The 11,787-nt window shown below is 33.1% G+C and overlaps 1 protein-coding gene and 1 long non-coding RNA gene across 2 annotated transcripts; both read left to right on the top strand.

Moving 5' to 3' along the window:
- Window positions 1–977: 977 nt before the first annotated feature.
- On the top strand, window positions 978–2,832 carry LOC124932777. The gene is made up of 2 exons (XR_007098776.1): window positions 978–1,486; window positions 2,046–2,832. It is a non-coding gene; the product is annotated as an uncharacterized LOC124932777 (long non-coding RNA).
- Window positions 2,833–5,883: 3,051 nt separating this feature from the next.
- On the top strand, window positions 5,884–11,352 carry LOC124931142 (autophagy-related protein 18d-like). Its single transcript, XM_047471537.1, has 4 exons — window positions 5,884–6,680; window positions 8,376–8,625; window positions 9,034–9,157; window positions 10,989–11,352. Exons 1-4 carry the CDS (start codon window positions 6,021–6,023, stop codon window positions 11,080–11,082), a joined length of 1,128 nt encoding a protein of 375 aa, XP_047327493.1. The 5' UTR covers window positions 5,884–6,020; the 3' UTR covers window positions 11,083–11,352.
- Window positions 11,353–11,787: the final 435 nt, after the last annotated feature.

The following is an 11,787-nucleotide window of genomic DNA, read 5'->3' as shown; positions in this document are numbered from 1 at the left end:
CATTATATATAAGAGCAATAACAGAGAAATGCATGTTCTGAAATAAGTTTAATATAATTAAAATGGTAATCTAATATTATTTTATTTCCTTTTTTTTAAGTCATACAGATGAATGAGGTTGTTGATTGATTGATAAAATGTAAGAAAAAGCTTATTTTTAAATTTTAAAGATCATATTATTCTTGACCTGTTTTATTATATATATATATTAATTTTAATTAAATGATAATTTTGATATTTAAATAAATAAAATTAATTGATAAGATTGTTGACATGATATTTAGATTTTGGGATAAAAGCTGATTTTTTTTCTTCTAATAACCAAACATCAAACAAGCTTGAGTTGTTTAGGTTTAAATAAAATTATTTCTATGAACTCGTTATCTTTCTATCTATTCAATTACTTATTTTATCAACTAAAATATTTTATTTTTTTTTATTAATTTTAAATACAAAATAACATTTTAATAATGAATTAAAAATTCAACTTTTTATTTTTTTATTATTGTTTTTTTTATCGGAAACAAGTTTTTTTTTTTTGAAAAAAACCCTAAACAACTTTCAAATAACTAAAGATCAAACAAGCTCCAAGACTCTTTGTACCTGGTAGTTATCCATAATTAAAGTGAAATTGTTTATGATTATGCATTACACTCCACTTATCAGCAATAAAACAAAAGAAACTACTGTTAAATATTATAGGTAAAAGCATAAAAAGGTTTTATTACTGTCTTAAAAGTCAAATTTAAGCATAAAAGGCTACTAATTATCAGTACAACTGTCTTCCTATACTAGTCTGTCTACTTGAGTGGTCAAAGACTCAAAGTGGCCTAGAAACTATCTATATATTCGGTGATCTCTGATGCAGCTGAGGAAAGTAGTGTTCTTTTGCTTCAGAAATGCAGAAACGAAGAAGAAGGCTTCATTTTTAAAGCAGAAAAGAAAGCTAGACGAGATTTATGGGTTTTGGTGAGTTCATTCTTTGTTCATATTAGATCATTCTCATATTCATATGCATCTTAATTAGTTAAATAATTGATCTTCTTCTCCATTGATCACCCTCCCCCTTCCCCATTTCTAATTAATTCATTCCTCATCAACAACTAAACATGAACCATCAAGATTTCTCAGATCTTTGGAGTCGTTTTCTTGTCTCTGACTCTCATGAAGACAACGACCCATCAACATAAATCAAACTTTTTCATTCCACAATTTCTGTCGAGTCGCTTTTCATTGCTTATATAGGTATATGCAAAACATGTCTCTTTCTATATGTATTTAGTATCTATATGTACGGTTTCTATTCATTTTTCAGCTGGTCTTCCGTTTTCTCCATCACCTTTCTTCTCCTCTCTAGCTCTGTGTATGACCTAAATAAAGCACCCCTATCAACGGACGGACGGACGGACGGACGGAGGTAATTTAGGGTTTGCAGATTTTGTTCCAGATGGCACCCACTTTCTTCTACCCCCGGTAATTCATTTAGGTATTCTTTTTTCATGACTTGTTTGATTTATAAATAAAACTCTCTCGATCCAGCTCTTTGTTTTTTCTACCCATGAAAAAAAATAACAATCAGATCTTGGGTTTCCTTACTGATCATAAATTGAATCTTGGGTTTGTTTTAATTTATCCTAAAATCAAAAGGGTATGTTTCTTTCTCGTGAGATCTTTCATATATCTTTATGTTTCTTGTTTGCTATATATAGGCATATAGCAGTAGTGTTATCTTTGAATAAAGTTAGGGCTTGTTCATGAAACACTTGACAGATTTCTTCAGTTTTCAGTTTCTGTGTGGCCTGAACATGAATCACTCATTTCCTTTTGTTTATTCAACCCATAGTACTTCTCTAGTTACTATTCAGGATTAGTTTTTTCAAAGAAAAAAATTCTTTTTGAAAAATCACTCATGATTTCCTAATTAATACTGAGCAGGAGAAATTGATTAAAAGTTTTGCTAGTTCCATTTGACTGTTGTTGTATGATGTTTATGAATGAAGGAAAGATTCATAAGTGAGAAAGATCTTTGTGTATTTTATTGACAGAGATGGTGGATACACATTTATATATGATGGGAATCAGGTGGTCTGGGCTATAAGTGGTTGGGTTTGGGTTTGGAATTGGAGGATCGGGTGTGAGGGAGCTCACTTCAGTCCACTCATGGGTGTGAAGAAGGGGGTTTGGAATTATCTGCCGACTCATTCAATCAACCACTTAGTAGCAACATGAAATCAATAGTTGGCTACAGTGATTGTGTGAATGATGCGGGAGATAGTTTTCATTCCTCAACCTCCTTGCTTGGACTGAAGGGAGCTCCTTCTCTCGAATTCCTTATTTCCTTACAAAGAAGACTCGAACAGATCCATTCTTTTATAAATAGTCCGGGTGTAAAGACTCAAACTCATGATCTTGAAGACATGAGTTTATGTCGGCCTAACTCTTACAACTGCAGAATGTTGTCATTAAATTTGGAATGGTTTAATTATTAATGTGTTCCCATGCAAACATTTGATGTTACAAAACCAAGAGCATGTCCGTACTAGGGCTTTAGGGCAAGATATTTTTATGTTAGGATGATGGCTAGGTGCATGTATGGCAGGGGACTCAATGCATTTGGAGATAGATAATTGGGGTTTTATCATGAGATCTTTGCCAATTAAGGGTTTGTGGACAGTTGAATTGGGTGGGGACCTCTTATCAGCTTTGTGGTCCCTTTCCCCCTTTTGTTCTATGGATTTTGCTTATTGCCAATTTTTAACTATTTCTTTTCGAGCTTGTAATGATGCATGATGATTTTGTTGTGTTTTTATATATACCTTATGAGGTGGTTTTCAGTGGATATATAGATGTGCTTAACCTTTCCAACTTACCTTGAGAGATTGCTTATAAGCATTATTTAGATTGAAATTTAGCTCATTTGAAAAACATTTAACCTGTTTTTCAAATCCATTTGACAAAAAATAAAATGATTTAATGAAAACCCACTAATCTTCCAGTGAGATGTGGTGTAACAGTTGAATCTGACATGATTTTGTGTTGTATTATACAAAAGATTATAATAATTTCTTAGCTAGATTCAAATATAAAAAGTGTTTACAAATAACTTTTAGTACTTATATTTCATGTAGTTTTCTTTATTGTGGACTTTTTTCTTCTCTTTTGTCACAAAAAATTTCAGTTCTACAGACACTAACTTATAAGGTATATGGTCAGTTTTAAATTATATAAACAAGTAAAATTCTCCTAGCAGCTAAATTTAATCATCATTTAACACCAATAAGCTGATAAATAGAATGCTAAAACAATAAATACATTGAAATATTTATAAAAAAATTTGTCATGAAGGTTCAATCTCATAGCCTTGTTATTCTAAGTTGTTGCAAGGACTTCGACGATTTCGTTTTCAATTTAGCATCTTAATGTAAAGATCGGGCACACACATGACACATGAAGACTGATCATTTCGTTATTTTCAATTTAGCATTTAATGAAAAGATCACACACAAGACTGACCGATTGGAGTTGTTGCTGTTGTTGGATCTTACCAAAATTAATTGATTCTGGTGGGAGGGATGACACCGTAATACACTCACTATCCAGACAGGTATTTTTACTTCTATCCCATCACTGATTCGTCGGGTACCACGGTATCCTATTATCCAATTAAAAAACTAATTATAAGATTACAAAGATTAAAAAACTAATTATAAGATTACAAAGATTGAACCCACCAATGTAGCACAGTTGTAAAAATTGGCTTAAAAGACCAAGATGTCACATTATATCTGAAAAACTTCAAAAAAAAAAATGAGGGTCTAGAATTTTTCTTAAAAAAGATTTAATAGGATTAATGATAAGAGAAAAATATTTAAAGTAAAATTGAAGATGAATATTTATGTAGAGAAATATTTTTTGGAAATATAAAAAATGTAAAGATAGATTGTAGTGTACTTATCAAATATTTTTTAGAAATATAAAAAATTTAAAAATGAATTGAAGTGTATTTATGATAATATAAATGATGCATTCATGATAATATTTGTAACAATGAAAAATTTGAAAAGTCATTTTAAATTTTAATAAGAAAATAATTTTAATAAGAAAATAATTTTAATATTAATATAGTTGAATTCGGGAATTTTGCATACTCCCCATCTGTAGTATCTCCCCTCTTCATGTCCGACCCCAATTTAAAATATTCGCAACTCAACTACGTGTATTTATGGATATTAGTCGTACCAGTACCTATTACCATCCCTCCTGTGTGACTCTTAGTTTTGATTATTTTAACTCATATAATTTGGTTAATTTGAAAATTATATTATAAATGTGAGACTATATATTAAAATATAATTATATTTAATTTGATATGATATGAACCAATTTAAGTAGATTAATAATAAAATCATTGCACACCAATTCTTTACTTGGAATCGGACACATGATAATAAAAAATTGTATATTTTAGGGTTTATAATTTGATACTACAATTCATTACTTTCTAGAGTTGGTAGCGTTCTCTATATTAAATTCGGTATTATAGTTACTTCTATAAAAGAAAGCTAAAAACAAATAATAATTTTAAAACCAAGTCAATTTTATTTAATTTTTCTTATTAGTAACTATAATTCTTTTTTATCAATACTTCATACTAAATACCTTTATAATATTTTATAAAATATAATATTTAGATATACCTACAAATTTTACAATATGAATAAACTACTATTATGTAATAAAAATATTAAAGGAAAAAACCCTCAACTCGAAAGTTAAAAAAAACAAAAAATAATTTTAATAAAAATAAATTACTTAATTCCACGTCATATGTATTGTTTGTTATAGAGAGAGATTGATAACCGCTTACACTCTCAGACCAAACTCATTTAACGATAATTTTGAAGAGTGAGTATTCTGAAAAAAAAAAAAAACGATTCGATAAAAAATAACCGCTTATGCTCCGACGAAGAACTTGTTAACGAGAATTTACGGGTGAGGGTTTTCAGAAACGATTCGATAAGAAAATAGCCGCTTAACAGAGAGTGTCGCCTTCGAAAGATCTTTCCGTCGCATTTCCAAAGCTTCGTCTCCGACTCCTGAAATTGCTGATCAACTGTCTCGCTCGTTGCTCCGGTTTGCTTGCATTCATGATGAACATGTATCGTGAAGATGATGAACAAGCTTAGGATCAAACTACTCCCGTTATATATTTGAGCTGACTGTTTCGCACTTCGAGAATGCCTGGAATCGCCAGATAACAGTGCCGAGGCCCGAGGTACGCTCTTTCGATTATTCTTGTAGATTTAGGCTGGATGTTACTTAATTAGGTGCTTCAGCGGTTTCTATTTCAATTAGGCTACACGTATAGGAGGGAATATTCATCATCATCATTTTCTGCATGATAAGCCGTGAGAAAATCGAGTTGCATCTTCAGTTGTATGATGAAAGAAGCTATGTTAGCTGGTTATTTGTGAACAGTAACACTAGATACTCATAGCAACTAAAAAAAAGTCTGTAAGTGGTGATGATTTGATGACATAACAGAATCTTTCATTTCATTCATTTCATTCATATGAATCATATGATATGTACTGTCATCACACTTGATTAACAGATGAACATGTACTGACCTATGTTGTGCGGACAGCAATTGGAAATAGATGCTAATTTTTTAACATCACACATTTTATCCTATTTCCTCTCAGTATTTTTCTGTTTTTCGCTGGTTTATTAGTATTCAACCCTGCTGAGTGCTGATGGTTCTACATTTCTTTCTTTGCTCGAGTAATGTTTTTCTTGTTTGCGTTTGGGCTTTGACTGTTGCCGTGTTTCTTTGTAGCTTCTTTCACTTGCCACTACACAAAAACTATATATGGTTTGATGTTCTGTAATATATTTGTGGTCCTAGATGGAATTGTTTTGGTGACCATTTGTCAGTTGATAGTTGAGAGCTCAAGGAATATACTGATCGGCTGGAGTTGCCGCCTTTGAATCTTGGATTTCCTGTCCCCTATAACCAAATGGAACTAGAGTTTGCAGATGATGGTGATTCGGAATTGCTCTCTGTAGCATGGAATCAGGATGGTGGTTGTTTTGCTGCTGGAACAAGCCATGGCCTTCGAATCTATAACTGTGATCCACTCAAAGAAATTTTCAAATATGATCTGAGAGGTGGGGGAATTAAGATAGTTGAAATGCTGTTTTGTTCCAACATTTTGGCATTTGTGGGTGGGAAAGACAATTCAAAATTCTCCCCTAACAAAGTCATAATCTGGGATGATAAGCAAAGGCTGTTTATTGGTGAATTTTCATTTGGATCAGAGGTACGGGCTGTAAAACTGAGACGTGACCGCATTGTTGTTGTTCTGAAGCACAAGATCTATGTCTATAATTTCATTTACCTGAGGCTTCTTCATCAGATAGAAACTATTGCTAACTCAAGGGGACTTTGCTGCCTCTCCCAAAACATGAATACCTCTGTCTTGGCTTGTCCTGGTCTTGAACCAGGACAGGTTCGTGTTGAACACTTTGGTCTGGGTATGGCAAAGTTGATAAAGGCTCATGATGCTCAGTTAGCATGCTTGGCATTAACGATGGATGGACTTCTTCTAGCTACTGCTAGTACGAAGGGAACCTTAATAAGAATCTTCAATACTATGGATGGTACTCGATTGCAAGAGGTATTTTTCTGAGTGACTTATCTTGCCATTTAGTTTCGCTATTTTGTCCAGTAGTCAGGATTTATCTTAGTCACCCACCTTTAAAAAAGATTAATAACACTAGTACATTTAACAGTATTTGATTTTGTAACAAACTTTAGGTTTTGTTAGACCAAGATAAGGAATGAGAAGCCAAAGAGAATTGGACAAAACTATCTAAATAGTAAATATCCTTTAATTTGCAAACATAAATTAAGTTGTTATGTAGGTGTCCTCTTTATAATAGAGAAGTTTTATTTCTAACTGTGTTCAATATTTTGTTCATATAGGGATTTAGTTCATAATTTTATCTGATTAAGTTTAAGAGAAAAAATCATTAAAAAAAACCCTAATTTGTTTTTTTTTATAAAATTAATTGCGTGGTTCGGTTCCTCCCATAGGATATCTTTTTATTTTTATTTTTATTTTTATTTTTATAGATATCCCCTGGTAATTAGTTAGATTGACTGTTCTGATTGCGTTGCAACTGGTATCATAGAATGATTGAGCATTTGAGCCAAGTTGTTTAACCTAAATCTAGATTGAGACACAAAAACGCAACCCTAATTTGTCTTAGAGGAAACGGCTGCGGAAGAATTAGCAGCAACAGTGCCGCCTGTGCTGTTGAACAAAACAGTGGTTATAAGGACGGCGGGTCGTTTGTTGAAGAAGGCATCGGTTTTAAACGCTTGGTTCACAGTGTCTGTCTTATTCTCGGTTCTTCAAGTCCTTCGGTCGGAAGCATGAAGAAGAAGCTTGCGTAAGAGAAGCTGATGAGTGTAGAAGGTTTGTTTAGGCTGTCAGAGAGCCTGTTTGGCATGGGGAACAATTGGAAGAAAACAGTAGCAGGTCATGGCAGTGGCTGTATTTTTGGAAGTAGCAGCAACAGGTTTTAGGACCCTTTTTTTCCCTTGTAAAATTGACTCTATATTAAAAGAACCCAAGCTCGTATAATCAAATGCAAACATGATAAACATATTGATAAAAGTACGATGAAAAACCAAGAACACCAATTACATGAAGAAATTTACTCAAGAAGTGCATGCCATTGGCTAATCTGCATTATTAGGGATAATCTGCTTTAGTCTTCTCTAATTTTGCTCTAGATGAAATTTCCCTTCAAAGTCATCAACGTTGCTCCCAATTGCAAACTTGACTAACATTAAAGGTTTACATCATCATTTTGTTAAGGTTAACTTCAAGTATAATTACCAGTCTCCCTTCTTGATTTACGTCTCTTTTTCTTATAGTCAATAGAACTGCGTAAGAGAGTTCCCTTTCCGTTTTAGTTTTACACATCTTGGTCTCCTTTTTGAAGATCTCTCCTAAGAGTCAATTTTCTTAGTACAAAACTCGAAATGTGAACAAAATCATTATCCTCACAATGCTCATCCCCAATGTGTGGGAAGAGATAGCAACAACGTCCTGAGTGGTAAGAGACTCACTCATAGATTGGATATGCTAATCATTGGTATCTCCCACTTATTTCATGCAAAAGGAGCTCTCAACGAATTTGCATTCAGCCTTCAGAACATAATAATCTTCATTGAATCATTGGTTCTGTATTTACTGATATATTTCTCATAATCTCGGAACATCCTATTGTGAAATATACTTTGTGAACCATCTGCTTTTAGTTATTTATTGGTCATTCTGAATCTTGATTTTTTTATGCAGGTCCGCAGAGGAGTGATTAGAGCAGACATTTACAGTATTGCTCTCTCTCCAAATGTGCAGTGGTTAGCTGTTTCAAGTAATAATGGTACGCTTCACATATTCAGTCTTAAAGTTCAGGTGATGGAAGATGACTATGCTAGTGCTGAGCAAATTCCCGACTCGACTTCCCAAGTTTCTGTACCTTTACTTGAGCCTCTTGTTTCAAGTACGAGTAGAGTCAACCCTTGGTCATCATTGTCTCTTATGAAAGGTAAAAAATTCTTTCAGTAAATAATTTAATCCAAATATTGCATGTGGTGCTTGACATAACACCTCTTCCCACTAATTATTATGTATTCTCTGATATACTCCCCCATGAAATTATTATTTTAAGTAAATATTGATAAATAGAATAATTGTCTTGCTATTAATAATAGATAGGTAATGGACATAGTTAGAATTTTAATATAAGTATACTAATATTATTATATAGGAAATACATATGTGGGTTGTCAATATGTAATACAATGATCAGATTATGAAAGTTTCCTATTGATTCTCGTTCCTAAATTTCTTGGTCTCATATTCTCAAATTTTCTCTATATCATAACAATTTCTCCTTAGTCTCATCACAATACTTTGCATTCTCCTCATTATTCATTTTGCTGTTAAATGACAGGTTTTCTACCAAAATGTTTTAGCGAGGAGTGGTCATTTGCTCAGTTTCACTTACCAAAGTACACAAAGTTCATTGCTGCATTTGGGTCTGAAAACACTGTCATGGTTGTTGGAAGGAATGGAAGGTATATAAAAAGAATCTGATGGTTCTCTACTGTTTCAAATTTTATTAAGATGCATTTTAAAGTGAAAGTAATGATGCACTTTCCCCAAAAAAATCAATAATGTTTGCAAGTGCTTTAATTTGAATTTTAAAAACAATTATTATTGATGATATTGACATATGTGAGTTTTAATTTGAATTTTGAAAAATGGAAACAGTGGAAGGATGTTTCTAGATAGGGTTCATGATTCTGTATCACACCCATTTCATCATAATAATAATGTCAACTTAAGTGATCAGAGAATACATGTACTGGAAACTAGATGACTTCTGACAAAAGGATTGTCTAGTGCAGTGCATCTGCTAATATCATGAGGAAAAGTTGCAACATCAGACATGCACAGTGAGCTTGTGCCATATTGGCTTTTTGTGCAGAAGTCCCTTTCAATTATTGTAGAAGTCCAGCTTTTTATTTTGCTAAGAAAATTTCCTCCTTTAAAAATTAGTCAATTAGGATGCATCAATTCTCTCCTACCTTATTTTATTCCCTTAATATATACTAGAATAAATCAGGTAAGAGATTTTAGGCATCTGGGTTGATACTAATGGATGAAATTAGGTGCTTAGATCATTCTTCACAACTTCTATTATCTTCTTATCCCTCCTACAATGGTCTATGTAGTCATTGGCGATGTCCCGTGTCAATTACGACTACATATATCTAATGGATCGAGGCTGCGAATATACCTAGTCTATAAATGACGAAGGTGGTGATGGAGAAATCATTAGCATTTATCTCTTATGCTTCTCTTCCTTAGCAGTAAGGCTGCACAACACAACTTAGAAGTTAGAACAGTAAAACGCATTGGAGATATGGGCTTAAGACTCTGTATTGTAGGGGATATTTTTATTATTTTATAACCTTAATAAAAAACATAGGAATCCAGGCTTAATTAGCTTAGGTATTTAATTTTATTACATATTATAATAAAGTAGGTGGGAGATTTAAGGGATCTCCGTTGATGTGTAACTTATTGGAATAACATAGCAATAATCTCTTTCTTGCCATTGAAAACAGTGCAATCAAGGCTTAACTATCTTATTTGTGTATCTGTTTGTTTTCAGATATTAGGACAGTCCTTTTTCTTTAACTAGAGTTCATTTCAATCGTTGTTTGAGTAACAACGATAAAACAAAAGGCAAAGACCAATATTCACAAAAAAGTTTAAAAAATCAAAGCTCCAAGAGATAGACATAGCGAGGTACTCTTATGAAGACTCCCTGCCGCTACTCTTGCCATGCTTACCGAAACAATCCGAGTTATATTTAGCTCATACTGAGCGGCAAATTATCTCCTATATCATCACTTCACAAAATGTGGTTATCATTTGTATGTTTGTGCACTTGCTTTTTTACAGACTTTCTTTTCTATACAAAATCAGGACCTGAGAAATTTTAGCTGCCACCACTGTTAGGAATGGTAGGAACTTCAAACTAATGTAGGGAAATAATTGACTCGCAAATTTGATCAAGTTATTTGCATTTTGTAATGTAACTATGGATTGTGAATGATCACCTACATAGTTTGGTTTATCTAATGAGAATGGCTAGCTAATGACTTCATGAGAAATAAAAGTTGACTTGGTGTTGGCATGCATGCTTACACACCCAAAGGAATAAGAGAGCTTTTAAGGATAGGTCAAACAGCCCTCTGAACTTATTTGATCTAATAGGTGCAGTTGAGGGTTCAGGGGTTATATGGTCTTATTTCCACTTTTGATTCTTTGAATATTGTTTGTTTTATTAGCTATGAATTGTTTCACTCATCTTTTCTTACTTGGTCCCATTATCAGTTTCTACAGGTGCAGTTTTGATCCCATTAATGGCGGGGTGATGAAGCAGCAGGAATGTGTCCGCTTCCATAACCATCTGCAGCAGGCGATGTAACATTCCCTCTCCTTCTAAGATAGATAGATAAGATTCACATCCCTATGCCTCACGGTAAATATTCATGTTTAGAAAGCAAGCATTTTTCTTGTTGATATTCTGCGAATTATAGTCCTAGTCTGTAATTCTACTACTGCTGCCAAGCATTTCGCCCAATTAGAGTGATGCATACTAGAGCATATGCCATTAGATACCAGCAAAGTCTTAACAAATAATGAAAATAGGATATCTATGTGATAGATTTTTGAATATATATCTAGCTTTCTTTTCATAGATTCAGGGGGAAATTGGGGAAGGGAAAAGATATAAATTATTTTATTTTTTCAGTCAATCAAATTGCGCCACGTCATTCCCTCTTCCAAATTCTCTTTTTTCTCTACCCTTTCTGATCATTTGCAGTGCATGTGATTTGCATACACACATGGATCAAACACATGACAAGGGTTTGAGTGGATATGGAAAGCGTGTTGACTACTTGACTAAACTAGAATTCCCAAAATTATTGAATTCTTATTAGCACGAAAAACATTGCTTGGAAAGCAGCATATCCTTAGTTTCACCATTTAAGCACCACTGCAGCTTTATCATTTATCACTTCAAAAGTTACCCATCCCTTTACCTTCCCTTGCAGCACAACCTAAGTTGAGATAGATTATTGTATCTGCTTTCTTATGGCTTTAACAGGACGTGTTCTTTCTGCCTGCG

The sequence above is a fragment of the Impatiens glandulifera genome, chromosome 3 (genome assembly GCF_907164915.1).
Source record: "Impatiens glandulifera chromosome 3, dImpGla2.1, whole genome shotgun sequence".
Classification (NCBI taxonomy): domain Eukaryota; kingdom Viridiplantae; phylum Streptophyta; class Magnoliopsida; order Ericales; family Balsaminaceae; genus Impatiens; species Impatiens glandulifera.
The sequence above is the reverse complement of the archived record's forward strand: the minus strand, read 5'-3'. Positions and strand labels throughout refer to the sequence as shown.